Source organism: Erythrolamprus reginae, chromosome 8, assembly GCF_031021105.1.
Source record: "Erythrolamprus reginae isolate rEryReg1 chromosome 8, rEryReg1.hap1, whole genome shotgun sequence".
In the NCBI taxonomy this organism is placed as follows: Eukaryota; Metazoa; Chordata; class Lepidosauria; order Squamata; family Dipsadidae; genus Erythrolamprus; species Erythrolamprus reginae.
The window spans coordinates 37,829,635-37,856,492 of NC_091957.1; the positions used below are offsets into that span (position 1 = coordinate 37,829,635).

At 42.0% G+C, this 26,858-nt stretch overlaps 1 protein-coding gene across 1 annotated transcript; it reads right to left on the reverse strand.

Annotated features, from left to right (window-relative positions):
- Positions 1–1,142: 1,142 nt before the first annotated feature.
- Positions 1,143–14,051, reverse strand: ZC4H2 (zinc finger C4H2-type containing). Its single transcript, XM_070759691.1, has 5 exons — positions 13,875–14,051; positions 9,954–10,125; positions 7,634–7,806; positions 5,202–5,364; positions 1,143–2,737 (listed from the first exon to the last, which is right to left on the reverse strand). The coding sequence occupies exons 1-5, from the start codon at positions 13,925–13,927 to the stop codon at positions 2,624–2,626; spliced, it is 675 nt and encodes a 224-aa protein (XP_070615792.1). The 5' UTR covers positions 13,928–14,051; the 3' UTR covers positions 1,143–2,623.
- Positions 14,052–26,858: the final 12,807 nt, after the last annotated feature.

Here is a 26,858-nt window from a genome sequence, read left to right on the forward strand (position 1 = left end):
AGCAGCAGAGCCAAAGCTCCCTCGAAGCTGCCGCCACCTCCGTTCAGGCGAGAGGGTCTCTGCGGTGGGCCGCGTTGGCGGCTTCAGAGACCCTGCGGAGACCCCCCTCATCCGAACAGAGGCGACCTTGGGGGCTGCAGCAACGCAGCCCCGAGAAGGACCGGCTGTTGGTCCCTTGAAGTCACCGACGACGACGACTCCATTCGTGTAAGTTGGAATACTGTACAGTACAGTATTCCAACTTACACGGAAATTTGGCTTACGATGCTCCATAGGAACAGAACGACATCATAAGTCGGGGACTACCTGTATTCAACTTACAACATCTAAGAATTCTAATGAATTCTGTGAAAATATGAAATACCCTCTTACTCAACCTCGTCAAGGCAATGGGGTTATGACCAAGTAGAAGCAGTCCTCGAATTACGACCACAACCGAGCCCAAAATTTATGTTGTTAAGTAAGATATTTGTTAAATACGTTTTGCCCCATTTTACAACTTTTCTTGGCCACAGTTGTTAAGTGAATCACGGCTGTGGATAAATTAGCAATCTGGCTGCGAAGGGGATCTGGCTCCCCCGTTGACTCGGCTCATCAGAATGATCACGTGATCCTGGGACACCAAAAAGGTCATAAACATGAACCAGTTTCCAAACCCCTGAATCTTAATCATATGATCCTGGGGAGGCTGCAAAGGCCGCAACTGTGAGAAATGATTATAAGAACCTTTTTCAGTGCTGTGGCAACTTTGAACGTTCTCTAAACGAACTGTTGTACATCAAGAACAACAGGTATCTGTATAACCTTCATTAGTTTGAGGAAAAGCCCTTTTCTCCAGGTGAGGTTAAGAAAGACAAAGACCTTTTTCCATTCCCCTTTGGAATCTCTCTTCCAGATAAGAAGTTCATGCAGGTGGAACCACATTGGCACGGAACCCAGCTTGTTCTCTCTGGATCACAGGTTCTACGGCTGGGGCTGTTCTGTCCAGCACAAACCTTTCTGAAATTTTGTAGGTGACACAGAGACAAGCAACTGGTCTGTAAATTGGGAGACGGTTTGGATCCTTCCCTAGTTTTAAAATTGTTGAGTGGTCTTGTATATAGGAGACAGTCGAGCTGAATATAGATAGCATGGGGCTAAAAAAGAAGGCAAGCCAACATTTAATTGGTGGTCCACAGTTATTCAGTAGTTCTGGATAACGGTACTTCTGCCCAGTTGCATCTGCTTCTAAAGGGTGATGTTCGTCTGTTTCTTAGCAAACCAGCATTGTTTGCAGACACTTCCGTGGCCATGTGACTGTTATGGCTACATGCCAAAGGTGTACAAAACACTGTTATCTTCCCACCGAAGTGGGATCTATTTACAGACTTGCATTTACATGTTTTTGAACTTCCCGATGGGCGGAAGCGGGAGTACAGAACGGGAGTTCACTCCGTCACAAGGTGCCTGGGCTCCAAACCAGGCTGGAGGCTCAGCTTCTTCAAGCGCTGAGCAATCGCGCCTCCTTTAGCTATACCTACCATGTTTTCCCGAAAATAAGACACTGTCTTATATTAATTTTTGCTCCAAAAGTTGTGCTACGTCTTATTTTCAGGGGGTGCCTTATATTTCTCAAATAAGACAAATTCACAGGCAGAAAAGCTGACACCCCCAAATAAAATGTACTGTACAATACACTGATTACGGTACAGTACCTGTCAGTATGGCACCCACACACACAAAGGACGGCACCTATATGGTACAATACCATACTCCCGCTATTGCAGCTTCCGGCCACCAGAGGAACTACAGTCTACGCACTGTAGTGGAGACTGTAATGGCGGTGAGACAGCAACAAACTGTGTCTGCTGTACTGGACGGTACAAAGTGATGGAAGGGGCCAGCAGGGGACGTCACATTATTACGGTACCGCTATGAACAGCTTTGAATGGTACCGTATGTTTTCCCACCGTACCGTATGTAAACTTGACTACGCCTTATTTTCGGGGGGGTGCCTTATATTAGCAAATTCTGCAAAACCTCTGACATGCCTTACTTTTGGGGTACGTCTTATTTTCGGGGAAACAGGGTAGGCACAAAACCAAGTTATACCAAAGCACAAAACCAAGTAAACCTTACACATCCTGACATCGGTATGAAAAGACTCTTGGGTCAGTGGAGGCTGAATGGAAAAGTAGAGTCTCGGTACAAAAATATTGTCCTGATAAAAAAATAAACAGGTCATGGAAACAATGGGCCTTCGATCAATTGAATAAAAAGAGGGGGATTGAGGTCCATTTGCTACTGAGGCAGGTGCTGTAAAAGAGGAGACGAGCCCCCTCCCCCTTGTGTCCTCTGCACAAAATGCCCTTTGCCCTCCGGACAGCCCAGCCCCAGCCGGGGGGGGGGGGGTGCAGGGCCTAGAGGCAGCAGCGTCTCCACCCAACGCAGCCCCTTCCCAGATCTGCTGCAAACCAAAGTCCTTCAACTGACCGCACGAGGCTGCTGACACGTGAAATGGAACAAAAGCTTAAGTCACACTCAGGTTTCACACTCAGCTAACCAACGGTGATCGTCTGGACGGGTCCACCACAAAAGGAGGGAAATTCGGTCTTGCGGTCGGGGGTGGCTGGACGGGACGTTTTCACTCGTCCTGCTTCCTCTTGGGCTTCTTTGGGTTGCGCGAGCGGCTTTTGGCCTTGCAGAGAGGACAGATGGGGGCGTTCCGGTGGATCTGCTGGTGGCAGGAGAGACACGCCTAGAGAGAAGAACCAAGTCAATCTGTTAGGGTTGAAAGAAACTGCGGCCTGGACGGCTCTTCCCCACCAGAATCCCTAGAAGAGGACTCTGCACACTTGGCCCCTTTAAGACTTGTGGACTTTGAGTCCCAGAATTCCCCAGCCAGCTTGGGACTTGAACCCTTAAGGTGGCCAAGTGTGGAGACCTTTTCACTGCGATGGCAGAAATGCTCAGAAGACTGACCCAGACTGGGGGTCATACAAAGCACTGGGTGATGCACTTAACCAGAATTTAGACTCAATCATGAATGTGGACTCATGGGTGCCCTCTGAGCTTCTTCGGTTGTAGACATTTTATTACCCAACTAGGTAACATTATCTGCGAAGGTGGGGTTTCTTTTTATACAATAAAGTGTGACTTCTTTTTATGCAGTAGTTTGCACTGCCCGTATTGGGGTGTGTGATTTTTCTCCTTGATAATTTCTGGATTAGAGTATTCCTTAATTAAAGAACTACCTAACTAGGGAACAAGTGGATTAGGAAACTTTACCTGGTGCTTTTTGAGTCTGGCTGATTGGCTGCAGAAGTTTCATTACCCAACTAGATAACATGACTAGGGCTAATGAGGGCGAGGTTTGGTCCACACACAGGGGCATCATTGTTTGGGTTCAGACCATACTCATTTCAGTGGAACTTCTCTGAATGATCTGAAATATTTCTTCCCAGTTGCTCCCGCCTGGACAGAGTTGCGGTTAATAAGAGAAGCTGGCCACTGGCTGGCCTTCTGTCTTTTGATCACGTCTCGCTCCGGCTCCCAGCCCTTCCTCCCCGCTTCCCTTCCCGGGAGTTCTTCTCCCCACAATCTATCTATGGAAATTTATCTGACATCACGGTTCCTGAATTCAGAGGAATGAGTGCTAGTATAAAGAGGAAGCTGTAAAAAACCCCAGATCGCAGAGAACAGAAAAGAATCACAGAACATTCATGCCCTCATCACCTCGAGGTTCGATTACTGCAACGCTCTCTACATGGGGCTACCTTTGAAGAGTGTTCGGAAACTTCAGATTGTGCAGAATGCGGCCATGAGAGCTATTGTGGGGCTTCCCAGATTCACCCACGTTTCTACAACACTCCGTGGCCTGCACTGGCTGCTGATCAGTTTCTGGTCACAATTCAAAGTGTTGGTAATGACCTTTAAAGCCCTACATGGCATTGGACCAGAATACCTCCGGAACCGCCTTCTACCGCACGAATCCCAGCGGCCGATAAGGTCCCACAGAGTTGGTCTTCTCCGGGTCCCGTCGACTAAACAATGTCGTCTGGCGGGCCCCAGGGGAAGAGCCTTCTCTGTGGCGACCCCGGCCCTCTGGAACCAACTCCCCCCGGAGATTAGAACGGCCCCCACCCTCCTTGTCTTTCGCAAGTTACTCAAGACCCGCCTGTATCGCCAGGCATGGGGGAACTAAGACATCCCCCCAAGGCTTTTTACATTTCAAGTTTGGTATGTATGTGCTATATGGTTTTTAATTGTTGGGGTTTTTATATATTTTTTATTATTAGATTTGTCCCATTGTTACGCTGTTTCTTATTACTGTTGTGAGCCGCCCTGAGTCTTCGGAGAGGGGCGGCATACAAATCTAATTAATAATAATAATAATAATAATAATAACAACAACAACTACTACTACTACTACTGTGGGACTTCAGACTGACCGAATTCTGAAGCATAGCACACCAGACATTGTGATCGTGGAGAAAAAGAAAGTATGGATCATCGACATCGCAATCCCAGGAGACAGCAGAATTGAGGAGAAGCAGCTAGAGAAATTAGTGAAATACGAAGATCTAAAAATCGAGCTGCAACGACTCTGGCATAAGCTCGTGAAAGTGGTCCCAGTGGTACTTGGCATGCTGGGCGCAGTACCAAAGGATCTCAGCGGACATTTGAAAACCATTGGAATTGACAAAATCTCCATCTGTCAATTGCAAAAGGCCGCTTTACTGGGATCGGCAAACATAATTCATTGCTACATCACGCAGTCCTAGGTGCTTGGGAAGCGCCTGACTGGTGATGAAATACGAAATCCAGCATAGTGATCTCGTTTGCTGTGTTGTGGTGACATAATAATAATAATAATAATAATAATAATAATAATAATAATAATAATAATTCATGACCCAAAAGGGAGAAACCCCTTGTGCCAGAGTTTGGGACCAAGTCTAAGAGCCTGAAAGTTCAAGGAAAATAAAAGGCTACTCTGGTGGAAATAGCCGGTTGCAGTCTCAGATCTGGGGGGGCATAGGGGGAAAAAAAAAAAGGAAAGATCTGACAATTTGTTTTACAACTCAGTCATCCCTATGAGTGTTTTCCAACCTGGGCTACTTGAAGAAGTCTGGACTTCCACTCCCAGAATTCCCCAGCCAGCCAGGCTGCCCAGCGGCCAAGGCTGAAAGAGGGCGATCGACACACAGACATTGGCTTACCTTCATGGGTGGGGGCTGTTGCCTGAAAGTGGCCGTCTGCCTCGTGTCCTGTTTCCGGGCCACCTGCAGCTGTTGAGCAGCCGCCGCCGCTGCAGCCAAGGATTCTGGGATGGGCGGCTCCTGCGGTTCTGTCTGCCATTCGGCTTTCTGCTTTTCAAAGTAACTGGACAGATCACAAAGCCAAAACCAAAAAAGAAACAAAACCCAAAACCAATTAGGGCTGCAAGATTTAGAAATCATTTCACTTCTATTTTTGGAATAAGCAAACTCCAGGATAGCCCTGCTTTTCCCCCCTGGGAGCAGCCTACCTCTCTCTGTGAAGTATGGGGGGGGGGAGTGGGGGGGCTAGGGTTTATAATTACAGAAGTGAATCACCCACAGCAGCTAAATTCCCATTTTTGGTCTCAATAAAGGAGAAGGTAGCTCAGGGCTGACACGAGGGGTCCTTGGTGCTCTCACTGGCTGCTTGGCTGTTTTCTTGCAAATATTTCATTGCCCAACTGGGTAACACTGTCAGTTGGAGGGGGAGGGAGAAGATTGAGGGGTCCTTGGCTGTTTTCTTGGGGCCCTCATTTCCACTCAGATTCTGATAAGGAGCAGCACAGATCTTTTTATCTCTTCTAACAATAAAAATGAATTTTGCTTTCTAAGATTACAGAAATGTGAAGTGAATAAGAAATTGCAAGTTCAGTGATACCTCATCTTACGAACGCCTCTTCATACGAACTTTTTGAGATATGAACCCGGTGTTTAAGATTTGTTTGCCTCTTCTTAAGAACCATTTTCATCTTACGAACCCGAGCCCAGGTGCGTGGGCTCTCTTACTGCGCATGGGTTCTCGTACTGCTGCAGGGATTCCCCTGCCTTGTGACTGCCACCGCCGGGATTTCCCATTTGGGGCGGCGTAAGAAGCTTTTGGAGGGGTGATTTTGGGAGAGATTTGGGGCGGCGTAGGAAGCATATGGAGGGGTGATTTTGGGAGCAATTTGGGGTGGCATTAGCCTTCGTTAGGACCTCCATTCCTCGCTTCTCCTCGTTGTCCGTCTCCACTCCGTTAGCCTTCACTTTGTCCGCCCGCCGCTTATTTTTTAAGCCTTAAAGTTTGGATTTTCCTAATGGGTTTGCACGCATTATTTGCTTTTACATTGATTCCTATGGGAAACATTGTTTCATCTTACGAACCTTTCTACTTACGAACCTCGTCACAGAACAAATTAAGTTCGTAAGACGAGGTATCACTGTAGTCATATATGGTTGTCTAATCTCCTGTGTTTTTGTAATATTAATAAGATGTATTTGTAGCAGATATTCCTTGATTTTTCAGAATGCACTTCTGTTGCATAAGGCAAATCCCATATTCCTGCTATGGAAGCGGTCAGTTTAGTTGTATAAGGTGACTAACTAAATTTCCCAAGAAAAGTCTCCTTAGGTGGAAAACGTAGGAAGAATAATGAGATTTCTTTAAAGCACATATTCTTCAAATCTTTAATCAGACTCTTTTAGGCGTCTGTTGACATTTCTTTCTGCAGAAATTGAGATGGAGTGTAGCTGGAGTAGGTGGGGCAGGGTCCGATCTTCATGGGGACGGAAGACAGATGTGGCGCCACTCCCCAAATGCACTGATCTTCTTGCCTGTAGCCATAACCATTGAAAGCCAGGCTTTCTCGCAGCAGGGCCTGATAGAGAGGCTGCGGCGCATCTACCTTCCTAGACCTGCCATTTTGTACACATCCCGCCGGGCGTTCCGGGAAGCCCCCCCTGCACCTTTGACTGCCTCGGCCGGAGCCTGAATCCCGAAGCAGCCCCACGGAACTGCGTTGAGAGCCTTCTAAAGGGAAGTGCTTCCTCCGCCTCTCTAACGGCAGAAAGGGCGCCTGAGACACGCGGGCTGTGGAGGAAAGCAAACATGCCCAAGGGGTAACCCTTCAGCTGGAAACGCTTTGCCATCCTCGCATCTCCGGCACCCTTTTTGCCCTCGGAGAGAGGGAATCTGGTGCCTGAAAACGCTTCCAATTTCGTTCTCTCCCCCTTTGATCTTCTTTTCCGGTTGGTGGTTGGATCAACCTCCTGGAATACCGCCAATCAGCGGTCTGTTGCCACCAATGGTTGCTATTACCGCTATCACACCAACTCCCCCTCCCTACCACATTCAGCATTTGGTGTATAAGACACGCCCAGTTTTTGACCCCCTTTTGGACAGTAAAAGGGCGTGCCTTCTACTCCAAAAAATACGGTAGTTTATATCGAAATATCTGCAAGAAAACAGCCAAGCTCAGGCAACACTTTCAACACTGAGCCACAAATACCTTCATTCATGGGTACTCCCAGTATGCGCTTTCATGCACGCCTGGACCTCTTTGCTTTCCCCTCCTTACTTCTACCAGACCCAGAAATGAACTTTAGAAAAAGTTCAGCGTGTCTTCTCAACTTACTCAAGGGAAAGTTTTTCTTCCTCTTCACACAAATCCGGCAGCCGTTGCAAGCCCAAGGTCATCCTCAGGGCATCCACATGCTCTTTGAGGGGCTTGTATTCCTCATGGAGACGCCGTGTTGATTCCAGGAGCTTGTTCAGGTCATTCTCGGACTGTTTGATTGTGTTCTCCATCTGGAAGAGAAGCAGGAGATCCAGTCTTTGAGCAGATACCACCACCCTCTCTCTTAGCTTAATGACTGCTCCCAATCCTCCAACTGGAGGTCACTGGGGGTGGTCGTGGTAGCCTCCCTCTAACGCTAGGTTTCCTTTTCTCACGCAAAATGTTCAAGACAGCGGAAAAATAGAGAGGAGGATGTGTCTTATTGGGTATAGAACACAGAAAAAGGAAGGATGTGACTGAAAGTCGGCTGAGAAGGTCGACATAGAAATCTAATAAAATAAATAAAATAAATGAAATAAATAAAATAAAATAAAATAAATAAATAAAATGAAATAAATAAAATGAAATAAATAAAATAAAATAAAATAAAAGAAATAAATAAAATAAAATAAATAAAATAAATAAAATAAATAAAATAAATTAAATAAATAAAATAAATAAAATAAATAAAATAAATTAAATAAATAAAATAAATAAAATAAATAAAATAAATAAAATAAATAAAATAAATGAAATAAATAAAATAAAATAAAATAAAATAAAATAAAATAAATAAAATAAATAAATAAATAAATAAAATAAAATAAATAAAATAAATAAAATTAAAATAATTAAAATAAAATAAATAAAATAAATAAAATAAATAAAATAAATAAAATAAATAAAATAAATAAAATAAATAAAATAAATAAAATAAATAAAATAAATAAAATAAATAAAATAAATAAAATAAATAAAATAAATAAAATAAATAAAATAATTAAAATAATTAAAATAAATAAAATAAATAAAATAAATAAAATAATAAATAAATAACCACCCCACCCCCACCCCAGCTTAGTGTGCTTTAGAGCTGCAACTTTCAACCAAACTCTGGAAAATACAGGAACGTCACTGAGAATAAAGCCAATCCTCAAGTTACAACAACTCATTTGGTGACCATTCCAAGTCACAACGGCACTGAAAAAAGCGAGAGGGACGTGCTTCACATGTGCAACTATTGTAGCATCTGCATGGTGATCCCATGATGCAGGAGCTGTGATGGCAGAGTGGGCAGATTGGGGTATTCTAGGGTCCTCTTTGTAGACGTCAGTTCAGCATTCAATGCTATCACTCCAGACACTCTTCTAACTAAGCTGAACCAGCTAGTGGTACTTGTACGTGGATCACAAGCTTCCTAACAGACAGGAAGCAGTAGGTGAAGGCAAAATCACAATAGATACTTGTACAATTAACATCCTCCCCCCGTAAGGCTGTGTGCTCTCTCCACTTCTCTCCATATACCAAGGACTCCATCTCTAAGTAACCATCTGTTAAACTAGTGAAGTTTGCAGATGATATAACAGTGATCGGACTCATTCGAGACAATGATGAAACTGCATACAGACAGGAGGTTGAACAACTAATCTTGTGGTGTGACTGGAACAATTTGGAACGGAATACACTCAAAACCGTAGAAATGGTGGTAGACTTTAGGAGAAACCCTTCAATCCTTCCACCTCTCACAATATTAGACAACACAGTATCAACGGCAGACCTTTAAATTTCTAGATTCTACCATATTGCATGATCTAAAATGGATATCTAACATCAAAAACGTCATCTTGAGCAGAAAGAGAAGGCAAGACCCTCCCTTTCCCTTGACCCCCAACAAGTGGTACTCAAGGGAATCCTGCCTGCCTCAACCAACATAGAGGCAGCACATGGACATCTGTTTCAATAACCCTCTATATGCTTGGCATCCACGAATCTGTCTAACCCTGCCTTGAAGCTATCAAGGCTGACAACTGTCAAAACCTCTTCTGGAAGTGAATTCCCTAAACCAACGACTCTCTGGGTGAAGAAATATTTCCCTTGATTTGTCCTAATAACTGTTGCAAGAAAGTTCACAAACTGGAGCAAAACTGACTCACTTCATGCCAGAAATTTTAGGCTGCATTGTGGTTGCAAATTGATGACTTACCTGTATACAAATTAGCAGCCTCTTCTGCAAAGACGGGCCTTTGGGTGAGGATCTGGGGGGGACGGGACAACTCTTCCCCTTTGCCGACCCAATGAGACTCCCCCCATCACCTCCATGGTCCCCTCCAGTTGCATCCGCGCCCAGGAAGTGCCAGCCGGCAGCTCTTCCCGCCCCTCCCTCCCTCCCTGCACCTACCACGTTGATGTCGGCATGGATGAGCCTCAGTTCCTCCACGTGGGCCATCTTTTCCTGCAGCAGGAGGTCCATCTCCTGCTTGTACTCCTTCAGGTGCCTCTCCTCGGATTCCAGGGCCTCAAACTCTGCCTTCAGGCGAGCTTTGATCTTTTCCATCTGCAGAGTTTTATTCCTGGGTGGAGAGAAGAGGGAGGAGAAGGCAGAGAAGCCAGAGGGGGCATTTTCAGGGTCGTGTTGGATCACACTCTTCCGTATCAAACAAGGGAGCCTGGCAAGGAGAGAGACACGCAGGAGCTGTGAGTGTCTCCCAATCCCCAGGTCTGCAGGGTGTGGTTGTGGCGTCAGGATGGCATTTGCACAGGTTTGCCTGGTGCACCACTTGCGGTCCTATTTGGACAGTGAGTTTCTACTCACAGTCACTCATGCCATTATCCCCTCGAGGACCGATTACCGCAATGCTTTCTACTTGGGGCTATCTTTGAAGAACGTTCAGAGACTGCAATTGTTGCAGCATGCAGCCGTGCGAGCCATTATGGGCCTCCCTAGATATGCCCATGTCTCTTCAGCACTCCGCGAGCTGCATTGGCTACTGATTGGTCTCCGGACGCAATTCAAAGTGTTGGTCATGACCTATAAAGCTCTACATGGCTTAGGACCAGATGACTTACGGGACCGTCTCTTGCCTCATGTATCCCAGTGGCCGGTCAGATCCCGCAGAGTTGGTCTTCTCCAGGTCCCGTCAGCCAAGCAATGCCATCTGGTGGGACCTAGGGGAAGGGCCTTCTCTGTGGTGGCCCTTTGGAATCAACTCCTTCCGGAGATTCGTACTGTCCCCATCTTCCCGGCCTTTCCTAAGGTTTTAAAAACTCACCTTTGCCAGCAGGCTTGGGGCCGTTGAGCACTGGCATCTTGCTCTAGCCGAGTGATGAATGAATGTGGACAAACTGTTTTAATAATTGGGGTTTTAGATTAGATTTTAAGTTTGGGTTTCAAACTTGTTCTATTTGTATTTATTCCTGTTGTAAGCTGCCTTGAGTCTATGGAGAAAGGCGGCTTAGAAATCCAAATAATAAATAATAAATAAATAAATAAAATAAGTAAGTAAGTGTGAAAACTGATTGTAAGTCACTTTTTGCAATGCCATTATAACTTTGAATGGTCATTTAATGAGCTGTTGTAAGTCAGTCAATGCTTGGCAAATCATTCACCCCAAGATCCCTGCCCACAAACCTCAGTCACAAAGGGAGAGAGGGCCAAACCACAATGATACAGGCCGTCCTAAACTTACAACAGTTCATTTAGTGACTGCTTCAAGTTACAAAGGTGCTGGGGAAAAAACTGATGTATGACAATCTTTCACACTTAAGACCCTTGCCACGTCCCCTTGGCCACGTTAGTAAAATTCAGACACTTGGGAAGGGGCTCATATTTATGTTGGCTGCAGTGTCCTGCGGTCAAGTGATTACTTTTTGCGTCCTTTTGATAAACAAAGTCAAGGGGGAATTCACTTAACAACTGTGTTACCAATTTCACAACTGTAGTGATTCACTTAACAACCGAGGCAGGCAGTCGATTTGCCTCGTAAAACGGGGCAAAACTCACTTAACAAATGTCTCTCTCAGCAACAGAAACGCTGGGCTCCCTTGGGGTCTACCTGCGCAACCCCCTTATGAAGCTTCCAATGACCCAAAGCCTCGTCCCGCAGCTTCACGTTGAGTTCTTTGAAAATTTTCACCAGACCCATCCTTGAATACAGCTCATCTGTTTGGAACCCATATCGCATCTCAGACATTAACACTCTTGAAAATGTTCAAAGATACTTCACAAGAAGAGCCCTTCACTCCTCCACTCGAAACAGAATACCCTACGAGACTAGACTTTAAATCCTGGATCTAGAAAGCTTAGAACTAAAATGCCTTAAACGTGATCTAAGTATTGCCCACAAGATTATATGCTGTAATGTCCTGCGTGTCGGGGACTACTTCAGCTTCAACCACAACAACACAAGAGCACACAACAGATTTAAACTTAATATTAACTGCTCCAAACTTGACTGTAAAAAATACAACTTCAATAACCAAGTTGTCAAAACTTGAAACTTATTACTGGACTCCATAGTGTCATCCCCAAACTCCCAACACTTTACCCTTAGATTATCCACTGTTGACCTCTCCAGATTCCTAAGAGGTCAGTAAGGGGCGTGCCTTCCGTCCCCTGTCCTATTGCTCTCCTATACCTTTCTTCTATTCCTATATCTCTTCTATTCTTTCATTTATACATTTTATTCCTATTTCTTCTCTTCTATTCTTTCTTAGATATATTTTTCTATGAGTATATCCTCTATAACAGACCTGGGCAAGATGCGGTCTGAGGGCAGGATGCGACCCGCCCACTGTCTGTGACCAGCCCACGGAGGTCGGTCCAACTTTTCTAGATAAGAACCGTGTGTTCAAGATATAGTATATAGTATATAATTATATATATAATATATAATATAATAATATATTATATACTATATCTTGAACACCCAGTTCTTATCTAGAAAAGTTATAATTTATAATTATAATATAATTAACTCAGTTCTACCCAATAATATACAGTATTGGATAGAACTGAGTTAATTATATTAGCCCGGCCCTCTAAAACCATCCCAATTTCTCATGCGGCCCTATGGCAAAATTAATTGTCCACTCCTGGTCTATAACCTTCATTATGTATTTACTATATGTATACCCAATATAACCCTCATTGTGTAACGGACAAAATCAATCAATCAATTAATAAAATAAAATAAAAAATAAATAAAATAAACTCCGGAATGGGCCTGGGGCCTGCCTGTTTCTTCCAGCCAACTATCCCACCATCACCCCAAGGCTGCTTTTTCTAAAAGGCAACTGGACTTTCTTGTTTGTTTATTTTATTTTATTTATTTATTTATTTTGTCCAATACACAATGAGGGTTTTAGTGGGTATATATCTATATACACATAGTAAAAAACATGATGAAGGTTATAGAGGAGATACTCATAGTAAAATATATCTAAGAAATAATAGAAAAGAAGGTATAGTAATAGAACATATCAATGAAAGATGCATTTTGCATCTCCTACAAGAGGCTTCTTTTGTTCGGATGAAATGGTGGAGGATGGAAAGATTTATACTCTCCGCCCTTCAGTCCGAACAGAAGAGAAGCAAAGCAAAGCAAAGTAAGACAAGAAAGTAAGGGGCCTACACATAAGTGCACCAGAGTGCCTACCGTCCCCTGTCCTATTGTCTCTCCTATATCTCCTATATCTTCTCTTCTATCCCTATATCTTTTTCTGCTATTCTCTCATAGTTATATTTCACTCCTTTATTTTCTCCTCCATTCCCACTTTAATACATTCTACCTGATTATATCCTCTATAACCCTCATTGTGTATTATTGTGTATTGGACAAAACAAATAAATAAAATAATAAATAAACAAATAAATAAATAAAAATAAAGTCCAGTTGAAGAACCACCTCTGGCTTGATTAGCTCGGGAAGAAGGTCTCCGAGGCTCCTTATTTATTTATTTTGTCCAATACATAATACACATTGAAGAGAATAGATATGTAATAATATAAGTAAAGAAAAGAATAGAAGGAAGCGTTGCCACTTCCAAGTGGCAACGCTGCGGCTGCATGAAACCCAGCGGGGGCAGTTCTGGCTGGGTCCAGCTGGATTCCTCCGAGAAAAGAGGATGGGCAGCGGGGAGCGTTTTGTGCAAGACCAGCCGGCTGGTGGAGGCCGCGGGAAGGGGAGGGAGGCGAGACCCCCGGCTGCATAGAAGAGCCCCCTCCCTCCTCCCCCACGGGGTCCTTTCTCTTGTATGAAGACGCCCCCCCCCCCGAGAAAATGGGAGCAGGCCGTGGGGCGGGGGGCGAAGCGAGGCTCACCTGATCTCTTTGATGCTCTCGAGCTTGCACAGGATCTCCTGCTCCTCGGCCATCCTGCCGGCCCCTCGCGCGGAAGACGCGGAATCCCGGCGGGGCAAAAGGGAGGAAGGCGGCCGAGAAGATGCCAAGACAATAGAGCCGACGCGCCGCCCGAGCCTGCAGCTGCGGAGAGCAAAACCTCTCGGGACTTGCAGTTCTAGCCACTGTAGCCGGCCAGGCTCCCGCGGGCAGTCGGGACTACATGTCCCGCCATGCAGAGCGCGCAGTTCTTGCCAGCTGTCTTCCGGCAATTCTCCCCCCCTCCCTCCCTCCCTCCCTCCCTCTCTCTCTCTTCTAAATGCGTCTCTCCTGTGTCATTCTGCATTGGTTGCGGGTGGAGGCTGCGGGAGGGGAAGAAGCTTTTCCCCAAACAATGTCAGAAGCGAAGGAGAGAGGGACCCCCGCTTGCTTTTGCGTCCCTCAGTCTTGGCAACGTTAATACACGCCGACCTTCCCGCCCAGAATTCACGGGTGGCGGCGGAATTCTCAGAGTTGCAGACAATCACATTTCACTCCTCATCCAAGCAGCTTCTTCAGTTCTAAAAGACTGATGGAGAATGAAAGGATTTATCTTCTTTGCAGCCATCTCCACCAACCTCAGAGTCCTAACAATCAGATGGCTGCAGAGTATAAATCCTTTCATTCTCCACCAGTCAGTTAGAACTGACTGTATAACAAGTGAAATCTTTTCTTTGTGGGTATAATTTTTTTTTTACAATTTTAAAATTGATTTTTCAAGACAAAACAAAGACGTACACAGAAACATACAACCTAAAAAAAGGAGCCCATACTACTCCTCTCTTTTCAGAAGTCAAAAAATGGAAATAAAAATCCTATAGATCATGTTAAGAAAAGGAAGAACAAGAAACAAAGGTAAAAAAAGAAAAGAAATATATACTATATATGTTATTGCTATTTACAAGGATTTACATAGTTTTGTACCATCTAATAAACAATATGATATTTACGATGATATTCTTTTATTCAGCCACTTGTAGAACGTATACCAAACGTATACTGTATCTCCTATACCTTTCTTCTATTCCTATATCTCTTCTATTCTTTCATTGATATGTTCTATTACTATATCTTCTTTTCTATTATTTCTTAGATATATTTTACTATGAGTATCTCCTCTATAACCTTCATCATGTATTTTCCTATGTGTATATAGATATACAGTATACCCACTAAAACCCTCATTGTGTATTGGACAAAATAAATAAATAAATAACTTTTGTAATATTCCGATTCTCCTTGTCCCTTTAACCGCTTTGTCATCATATTCATTTCAGCACAGTCAATAATCTTATTTATTATTTCTTATTTTTTTGGAATTTCAGTGTCTTTCCATTTTTATGCATAGGCTATCCTGGCAGCTGTTAAGATATGTATATGTAATAAATATTGCATTTCTTTTTTATACTTCTGAGTAGGAAATATAGTGTCTTTCTGGGTATAAAATTTTATTGTTCTTTTCCTTCATACACTTTAATACAATGCCAAATATCTTCTTATTCCAGTACAATAAAATGCAGTATTTTGTCAGTAACTCTTGTATAATCCCAGAAAAAAAATTCATAATACAAAATTAATAATTTCTCTATAAATCCCTTATTGCAAAAAAACCTAATCTTGTCCTCCAGCAATCACAATCATTATGTATTAGCTCTCTTCATTATGTTCCCTCAAATATATACTGACAAATAAACAATATTTCTAACATTCTAATTAACTGGTAGGCCGTAGTGCCTCCTCTTTCTCTTTACACATTTTATCAAAGTCTAAAACCCCCCATCAAATCACAAACATTGAAAATACTAAAAAAGAAGAAAAAGTTAAAAAAAAATGCAACCTATTTCTTTCATTTTTTTCAGTGCACCATAAATCATCAAATATTAATTAGTTCCATTTTTATAAATCTTTCAAAACTATCTCTGTTCTTATATTCAAATATTACTTATCGAATTCGACTTGCTTTTTTATTTCATTAAAACTAATTAAATCTATTTTAGTATAATCAACAAACCTAATATTCCCTTAGGAATATTAAAGTTAGTTAAGGCTGTTTTAATATATTCAACAAACAAATTTTTCCCTAAATTCTAAGCATACACTTACTTATTTACATTTCATTAAATTCAATTAACCTATTTTTATGTAGTTAATAAACCTAATATTTAACCAATTTCATTCATTTTAATACAAGATAAATAATCTATTAACAACTATTTCCATTTCTTTAAGTCTTTCAAAGTACATTTGGAATACTGTGATAAAATTGAACGGATCCAAAGACGGACTACAAAAATGGTAGAAGGTCTTTCTTAAGCATAAAATTTATCAGGAAAGACTTAATGAACTCAATCTGTATAGTGTGGAGGACAGAAGGGAAAGGGGGAACAGGATCAAAACATTTAAATACTGTATGTTAAAGGGTTAAATAAGGTTCGGGAGAGAAGTGTTCTTAATAGGAAAGTGAACACAAAAACAAGGGGGCACAATCTGAGGTTAGTTGAGGGAAAGATTAGAAGTAACATGAGAAAATATTATTTTACTGAAAGAGTTGTAGACGCTTGGAACAAACTTCCAGCAGATGTGATTGGTAAATCTACAGTAACTGAATTTAAACATGTCTGGGATAAACATATTTATTTTATTTATTTATTCGATTTTTATGCCACCCTTCTCCTTGGACTCAGGACAGCTTACAACATGTTAGCAACAGCACTTTTTAACAGAACCAGCATATTTGCCCCACAATCCTGGTCCTCATTTTACCCACCTCGGAAGGATGGAAGGCTGAGTCAGCCTTGAGCCATTGATGAGATTTGAACCGTTGACCTACAGATCTATAGTCAGCTTCAGTGGCCTGCAGTACCACACTCTACCTGCTGCGCCAACCTGGCTCTTATATATTCATCCTAAGATAAAATACAGGAAATAGTATAAGGCAGACTAGATGGACCATGAGGTCTTTTTCTGCCGCCAATCTTGTATGTTTCTATCTCTATTATTATTTTCCAATGTTATTTATCAAATTTAACTTGTTTTATTAGTACATTTCAATAAAACTAATTAAACTTATTTTAATATAATTAACCAACCTAATATTTCCTTAATATATTTCATTAAGATTGTTTGAACCTATTTTAGTATATTCAACAAACCAAATATTTCTCAGAATTCTAAGCATATTTAATACATTTCATTAAATTCAATTAAGCCTATTTTAATATAATTGATAAACCTAATATTTCCATAAATTCTGCACATCAAATCCTAAGTAAGACATCTAATAAAAGTTGATAATTAGAAATTAGTCTAAACCTAATCAACCATTTTCATAATCCCAACCCTTCTCATAATCCCAAAGCTCTTGTGTAAATCCAAATTTAAATTTATTTCTAGTTGTTTTATATCCCCATTTCCTTCCCTTTCATTTTTTATTTTGTCTCTTTCACTTCCTTAAAAATCCCAACAGATCAATTTTATTTTTAACTCCTCTTTTATTCTGGAAATTCCAGTGCTTTTGACATCTTTCCCATTTTGTATTTGTGCTTATCTCACTGTGCTCATAGTAAAATCTGTGGTCATCAACCCTTTCCATATCAAGGCAATTCTTAAAAATGTTTGTTATATCATCACTCAAAATTTGATAATCAGTGGACTAGTATAACTTCATTTTTATCATTGTTTAATCCTCCCTAGTCTATTGTTATTTCCTCCATCTGCACATCCATTATTATTTATTTATTTATTAATCAGATTTGTATGCCGCCCCTCTCCGCAGACTCGGATATTTCCATCTTCAAATGTCTCCTTTGGTTCTGTCACATCCTGTAGTTTTCTATTAGCTTCAATTGTAAGCTCTTTAGTAGTTTGAAAAGTTCCACTCATCAATTCTCTCAGCTCTTTAAGGTCTCCAGCCAGGTCTTTACACAATTCTCTTATCTCTTGAATTTTCCATTTCCATTTTCTCACGGTCTGCAAGAGCCCCTCTCGTATCTCCAGCTGTCCCAAGCATAGTTCCCTCTAAGCTGAGCAGTGAGCAATTGCTCACTTAAAAATCATCATCAACTCAGAGTTTTCCAAACCTGCCCAGAAGCCGAGAGGGAAAGAGTGAGAGGGAAGGAGAGAGAGAGGAAGAGAGGAAGAGAGAGAAACAGATAGAAAAAAGAGAGGAAGGAAAAGAGAAAGAAAAAGAATGGGAGTAAGGAAGAGAGAAAGAAAATCAAAATCTAGTTTGAAACTAGCTCAACTATTTAAGTGGCATTTTGATATTGATAGAGTTGCCCTATTATGAGCTCACTGTTATAGACACACAGTACAGTATTTTATTTTGAAATTCTCTGAGGCAAAACAGGGTGGGTTTTTTATTTGTTTGTTTGTTTGTTTATTTATTTATTTATTATTTCTGTGCCGCTCAGTCCCGAAGGGACTTCCGCTCAGACACTATACTTTTCCGCCCACCCCCCCAAAAAATTAGAGGGAACACTGGTCCCAAGCTCTTCCCAACAGCCCAGTTATATTTTGCAAAACAGTTCAACCAAAGTTCAGGCTCACACAAGAATTGCAAACTCTCCTTTTATCTCTTCTTAGTCTGCTTTGCAGGCAAAATATCAATAATTCAGTTGGTTTATCTTTTCCAAGGTCAGTGCTGAGATATCAAATTCTCTAAGTAAAAGATGATTCTCATAACAATAAAGCTTTGACCAGCAGGTGGCTCCACCAATTCGTTCTTAAAAAACACTTAAAAATTTAAAGCAAAAAAACATCCATTTTAATTATTCTTTTTTTCCCTTTAAGTCCACTTTCGAAACCTCAAACCATCCAATTTTTATCCAAATGGATTTAAGAATCGCTTCCTTATTCGCCTTAATTTTTGAAAATTAGGAAGTTCTGGTTTCAATTTAGTCACTTACCCTAATTAGACAGAAAGTTCCTTTATCATACACAGTTCTTTAACAAAATTTATCCTCTGGCCAAAGTGCACATCTCAGTCAACAATTCTCTGTTTCTCTTCCTCCAGTACAGAACTTACTTTCCTTTTTCATTCCGGATGACACCCATCACTTTCACTTCAATCTTCCTGATCCTAGTTGCCACGGCTAAGGGCAGCAAGCTGCTTCCACTCCACTGTTGGTGGAGGCTCTTGGTCAGCAACCGTGGGGTGTGCAGACCCCAAAATGGGCACCAGACTGGGTCCCCTTCTTTCCATCCTCTTCAGGGAGGTCCAGGCAGTGGGGGTTCGGCAATTCCCCTGCAGAAGTGGAAAAACGCCGTGGCACCGTGGCGGTTGACCATGCCTTCTCCCCAGATGTGAAATATTTTCAAAGAAAAACCAAGAAAGACCAGTTGCTTTTTGGAAAAAAGAACCTTTGGCACAACCATGACCTGGATGATTGAGAAGCTCCATGGGGTTTGCCAACATTGGGTAATACTAATATAACGGAAAAAATAGTCCTTTAGTTCTAATACGAAAACAATTCAAGCGATTTGTAAATAGTAAATCCATACTGAGAACAAATCAGGTTGAATGTATTCCATAGTCACCATCAAGCACAAGGAAACCATGTTTTCATCAGCTGATTTGCTTTCAGTTTGGATTTATTATTTGCACCCATGTAATTATTTTCTTATTAGATTTGGGGTTCCAGCAATGGTACTGTGATCATTATCCTGGTAAAAGGGAGATAAAGAAGTGAATGTTTATTCACAGAGTGCAGTTGTTAAATCTGTAGAGAGCAAAAGGTTTCAATCTGATCCAGCTTAAGTAGAGTCATTAACATTCCTGCCGTTCATTTGTCCATTCAAGCGGCAGGAAAATACAGCATTGTCAATGGTTGGACTGCCTGATAGAGCCCTTTAAAAGATAGAGCACTGTCAGCCAGCAGGCAGAGACGTTTGCCAAGCCTCAAAATAAAGAGCTGAAGTCATTATTCAGAGTCCTGCCTCTTCATTCAACACCGCCCCCCACTTAACACTGGAACGAAGGTGGGATTTTGAATAGAACAAAGGACAATGGAACAGAGCTAGACATCCACTGCAGAAGCTGAAATGCTGAATCGGCAACCAAGATGACCACGCCAGCCCCACCACCTCCATTCAACCCAACCAAAGAGAGCTGGGAAAATATATGTTCCAATTCTAATGGAGTTACCAGACAAGAGAAGGAAAGCGCTTTTCCTGAGCTATTGCAGACCTGGAATCATCGATATGGCAGAAGCACTATCTGAACCAGGTCCAATACAGATGGTATCATGGCTACAGGAATCACTGAAAGCACATTATGTACCCGTACCCTCATCAATGGTGTTCAAACATAAATTTTACCAAAGGAAACAAGAGGAAGGTGAGACAATAAACCAGTATATTGCTGCTCTGTGAAAAGCAGCCACTCGCTGCAAATTCAGTAGCATAGAAGAAGCCATGATGGATAGACAGATATTTGAACTGAGAGACCTCCAATTATAGAGAAGGCTGCTATCCAAACCTAAGCTCACTTTTAAAAGCCTTAGAGGAAGCTGGAGCATATGAAGCTACTAACAAAACAGCCAAGGCATCCAAAAAGCAAAACATAAACGTGCCGCAGAGAGCAATCACTGTGCATCAGGAGAACTGCGAGACCAAAGACTTTACCGAGGGAGACGACAAAATCCTTCGCCTACAATTCAAAGTAAGAGCAGGAAATTCAGAGAAGCAAGATAAACCCTCATTTTTTGCTGGCTGTAGGGAAAACCATTCCAGAGCAATCTGCCAATTCCTGGATGCAATCTGCCAATGATGTGAGAGAAGGAGTCACATCAAGCCAACCAGCCAGCCATGCACCAGCAATGGCAGACAGTGAGGCAGCCAGAAGGGCAAACCAGATTCAGGAAATCCAAAAAACAGCTGCAGGAAGACCTGAGCCACAACCACCAAAGAAACACACCAGATGACCAAAGGACACACCAGATGCCCAACTCAAAATAAATCCATATCACAGTCCTCATCGAGGGATCTCCATGTGATATGGAAGTGGGCATGGAGTCATCCCTGACCATTGTGTCCTGGAAGACCCTAAAAAGGCAATCCTGGGATTGGATAAGAAACAGCTGACACCATAGAAGATGCTATTAAAAGACTATCAAGGGACCCGTGTCCCCATCCTTGGTATCAGATCAGTTCAAGTCCAGGTTAAAAGGTTCATTGGACAACTGACCATAGTAGACAACGAGCTGCCAAGCTGGCTAGGACTGGAGTGGTTTGAGTCTCTGGGTTTAGGAGTGACAGGCTTCCACAAAGTTCAAGATGACAGCATCGAGGGCCTGATGAAGGAATTAGCAAATGTCTTTGACAGAAGCTTGGGCAAGTACCTGAGGGAAACCCATCTCTTTCAATCTAGACCCTAATGCAGCCCCCATCTGAATGAAAGCAAGGAGGGTCCCTTTTGCTCCCTGACCCAAAATAGTCAGTCAATTATACAAACTAATTGCCCAGGGGATTCTGGAACCAGTGGATCACGTTGAGTAGGAGACCCCAATAGTCATCCCAATTAAACCAGATGGGTCAATCCACATCTGCCCAGACTATATAAATAAAGCCTTATAACAGAATGTCTATCCCATAGCGGTTGTTCAGCACCTACTACACTCACCAGGAGAAGGCAAAATATTAAAAAAAATTGATTTAGCACAAGCCTATCAGCAACTACTGGTGGATGATGCCATAGCAGAGGCACAGACTATTTTGACACCCTGAGGGGCATTTAAATGTTGCCATTTACAATGTGGGTTGGGTGTGGCACCAGGACTTTTCCAAAGCATAATGGAGCACCGCCTACAGGGCATTCCAGGGGTAGTGCCATATTTTGATGATGTTGTCGTATTTGGGGACAACAAAGAAGAAGTAATCCATCAGCTAAGAAAAACATTGAGCATTTCCAAGAATTCAGACTTAAAGTTAAAAAAGAGAATTGTAAAATAGCTGTGCCACAAGTTGAATGGTTCAGGCATTCACCCAACTCCAAATAAAGTGAAAGACATCAAGGAAGCCCGCTCACCCAAGAATCAGACAGAATTCCAGGCTTTTCTTGGCCTGTTAAACTTTTATAGTATTTTTCTGCCACAGAAGGTGACAGTTGCTGAACCCTTATACCGACTGCTAGACAAGAAGGCTGGTTGGGCCTGGGGACAAAATGAAGCTGCTACTTTCTCAGCAGTTAAGAATGTATTGTCATTCAAAAGCGTCCTTGTCCAATATAATGAGACTCTTTTCATATTGACATGATATGCATCCCCTTTTTGGGTCAGTGCTGTCCTCAGCCATCAGCTGCCAGATGGAACTGAGGCTCCAATTGCATTTTACTCTAAAATTCTGTCACCCACAGAAAGGAACTATGGCCAGCTGGGCAAGGAAGGGTTGGCTGTTGTAGTGTATAGGGTGGGTGTGTTTCAAGCATTTCCATGAATACCTATAGAGAAGGGATTTTGAACTCATTACAGATCACAAGCCACTTGGCATTATTGCAGGGGACTGCCCCACTCTGACCATGATGTCCTCTAGAATGACTAGATGGACAATTTTCTTGGCAGTGTATAGCTATAGACTAATAACCATCTGGGCAAAGACATAAGCCATGCAGACCCCCTCAGACAGTGTCCTCTCCCAGACCTTGTTGAAGATCCAGCCTCCATCACAACTGTCCTGCTCATTGCAGCCAACCCAGTCACAGCGACCAAGATAGCAGGACAGAAAAACAAATGTCAAAACTTCTGAATTGACTGTGGAGGTGGGTAGCTGGAGGGGCAGATGGGGGAGGAATTCAAGCCATTTATAATAAAACAATACAAATTGTCAACTCAAAAGGGATGCCTGCTGTGGGGGGGATCGAATGGTTGTGCCACTCAATTTGAAGAATCAGTTATTAGAAGATTACATGTAGGTCATCCTGGCATTGTCTGAATGAAGGAATTGGCCAGGAGCTATGTTTGGTGGCCAAACATGGATAGGAACATGATAGAATGGGTTGCAACCTGTACACCATGCCAGAAATCCATATCAGCACCACCCAAGGCACCCACAAGGGAAAAACCAAAAGGTCCATGGACAATCAACGTCAATGCCATAACTTTGATTTTGCAGGACTGGTCCAGGGTGAAACATTTTTAATTATTGTGGATGCATATTCAAAATGGCTTAAGGTAATCCTAATGGCAACAATGGCTGAAGAAACCATCAGGGTGCTACAGAGAATTTTCGCCACCTAAGGGCTACCATATGTTTTGTTCTCCAACAACCGGGTACAATTCACAGCAAAATTGTGAACCACCCCGAGTCCTTGGAGAGGGGTGGCATACAAATCCAATAAATAAATAAATAAATAAATAAATAAATAAATAAATAAATAAATAAATAAATAAATAAATAAATAAATAAATAAATAAATAAATAAATAAATAAATAAATAAATAAATAAATAAATAAATAAATAAATAAATAAATAAATAAATAAATAAATAAATAAATAAATAAATAAATAAATAAATAAATAAATAAATAAATAAATAAATAAATAAATAAATAAACAAACAAACAAACAAACAAACAAACTGAATCATTCTTAGTAGAGAAGGAAATCCGACATGCCCTGGTCAAGCTGTTGCATCTGTTTCATCTGGCTAGTAATGGTCAATCACAATGAATGGTGTAGTCCACTAAAGATGAATGGGCCCCAGGAACTGGCAAACCAAAATAGACCAATTCCCACTGGCACAACACATAACCCCTAGTGCAACCACAAACTGGAACCCGGCATAATTGTTAATGAGTCACAAACTAATGTCACAGCTAGACAGGCTACACCCCAATTACAAAGCCGAAGCACCCTTCAATTCGGCCAGTCAGCCCCTGTCATTTAGCACAGGGGATCTAGTCTATGTCCACAACTATGCAGGTGACTCATCCTGGGTCAGGATTTAGTAGTTGCCATCACTGGTCCCAGTCCTACCAAGTAGAACTAAAGAAGAGGAATATTTGGAGGAGATCAACTATAGATCAACTCCAGGGCCAAATAGAGAAGTCTAGCCTCAGACAATCAGAAGATACTCTGCCCCAAACAGCTTCCAAAACACCCATAAAACCAGACAATGCTCCACCCTGGACAGCATCCAAAATGGCCATAGAAACCAAAGACCCTACTCTTGAACCGAAATAGAACACACACACACGCACACACACGCACACACACACACACACACACACACACACACACACACGCCTGAAGGCCCACATGTCCAGTGAAGAACGGCAGTAGAGTCGGCCCGGGCAGAATCAGCCACAGTCCAGAAGAAATTCCAGGCGATTCCATTCACTGACCCTGGAGCAGCAGCCAGTCTGACTCACCAACGCCCCATCTACCTCAACAACCAGCTAAGCATGAGCTCGCAGAGTGCTAAATATGTAAATAGAGAGCAAAAGGTTCCAATTGGGTCAAGTAGAGTCATTAACATACCCGCTGCTTATTGGACCATTCAAGTGGCAGGAAAATGAAGTGTTGTCAGTGGCCAGACTGCTTGGCAGAGCCCTTTGGAGGAGAGCCCTTACGTCGGCCAGCGGGCAGAGATGTTTTGGCAAGCCTCAGAATAAAGAGCTGGAGTCACTATTCGGAGTCCTGCCTCTTCATTCAACCCACCAACTCAACAGCAGTGATTTGGATTTTTCATTTGGGAAGTTGAATCCAAGAAATGCTCCCTGAGGAAAAATTGTGGGATATTTATTTATTTATCTACAGTAGTACCTCTAGATACGAGCTGCTCCACATGCGAGTATTCCAAGTTACGAGCCGAGACACGAGCAAAATTTCTGTTTGACACTCGAGCTCAAATTCGGGATACGAGCCGAGCTTCCACTAGGTGGCGCAAGAATTCCTTGCTTCCAGTTATCTCGGCGCGAAAAACAAAGTCTAAAGGCATTCGTTCGAGATGCGAGTTGATCGACATACGAGCTCGGGTCTGGAACGAATTAGACTCGTATGTTGAGGTACCACTGTATTTGTTTTGTCAAGTGCATATTGGAGGTATGTAAAAATATAATAATATTTATACACATTTATTTATTTTTATTTATTACTTAGATTTGTATGCCGCCCCTCTCCGAAGACTAGTAAAAAGAAAAATAAGAAAAAACATTAGATATAATAATATTCATATACATGATACTAGTAAAAATATATAAAGAAAAATTAAGACGGGATGGAAAGCATGCTGGTGCACTTATGCACGCCCCTCACTGACCTCTTAGGAATCGGGAGAGGTCAACAGTGGATGGTCTAAGGGTAAAGTTTTTTGGGGTAGGAGATGATACTACAGAGTCTGGTAGTGAGTTCCATGCAGCAACTACTCTGTTACTAAAGTCATATTTTATGTAATAAAATGGTATGGGCATGTGGGAGAGGTTGTAGATCGCATAAAGGAATCCATGCAATGATTCAGTAGGGTTGGGGTTTGATTGTAATGGTAGTTCATTCTCCTTTTCCAAACATAGCAATAAACTTGCAGCACACCACGTGTTGGTTGCTTAGTGTAATATAATCCTTCCCCAACATCAGACTACAAGTTCCATACTCCACAGCTAGCATGGTCAACCAAGAATGGTGCAATACCCAGCACTCTGCAGAATCTAAGAGTAGTCAGATCTCCTGGAAAATTGAAAAAAAACCCAGCTGTTATTAAGTTGACAGACCAAAACATTGCAGAATTTTTGACACCAATGGACAGAGAAAAACTATCTGTGTCACCCAGCGATTAACTGCTGTGTGAATAACCATCTCTGGAATGATAAGGAACATGGCATTAAACTCAGTTAGTGAGGCTCCTTGGTTTCTGTTGTGGGCTAAGGAGTAATTGAATCAGTTGTATGTTTGGAGTACGCCTGTTCCCTCCAGCAGGGAAGCAAAAATCCTCGCCAAAAACACGCCCGCGCGCCCCTGTGCAATATTTTGCTATCTACACAAGTGCGGGAAGCAAAATTGTGCTCGATCCCGCACTTGTGCTCCAGCGTTGCGGAGCTGTGCACAATTAGCCGTTCTGGCAGCAGCCCATCTCTGCCTCCAGGAATGACTTAATTTGAGAAAATGAATGGGATGGTTTCAGAGGAACCGAGAATCCAGTTGCTAAGGCTTTGGAAGAGCGAAAGAGACAGATTGGAGAACTGCAAAAAGGTTGGGCAGAATATTTACAGGCTGTGAGTGGCAGAAGGAGATGAATTATATTTAATCATATTTATAGGTTTTCATCATTACAGTCCTCAAGCAAAACAGTTGAATTTTTGCCCCCTTTTATGATCTTTCTTGTCATAGTTGTTAAGTGAATCAACACAGTTGTTCAATTAGTGTGTTTATTAAGGGATAACCATTGGCTTTGCTTGTCAGAATGTTACAAAATACGAGGCAATTTGAATTTTGATCATGAGATTACAGGGATGCTGCTATGGTCGTGTGAAAAATGTCATTGTTTTCAGTGCTGAAGTCACTTCAAATGGTAACTAAAGTGTGGTTAGGTCGAGGACTCTCTATATTTTTGACCAAGATAACAAACCATCATGGGAACAAGGATTATTAGTATACTCCATGATGTGTTCTTAATTTCTCATTTTCTTTCTTTTTAAAAAAAAAATATGTTTATTGGTTATATACATTAAAAACAGGGTACAGAAAAGTAAATGGAATATATATAATGTACATTCTAGCAATTATACTTATATAGCATGCGTGATTGGGGAGGGAGAGAGAAAGAAAGAGAAAAGGATTTAGAAAGAAGGGAAAGAAATACAAGAGGAGGACGAATGGAAAAACAGAGCAAGAAAAGAGTAGTAAGAAGAGTGTGGGGGGCCAGTGTTAGAGCTGGGGCTTCTATGTTTTGCGGCCTGTGGTTTAAGCATATAGGTGGTGTAGATTTTCCTGAA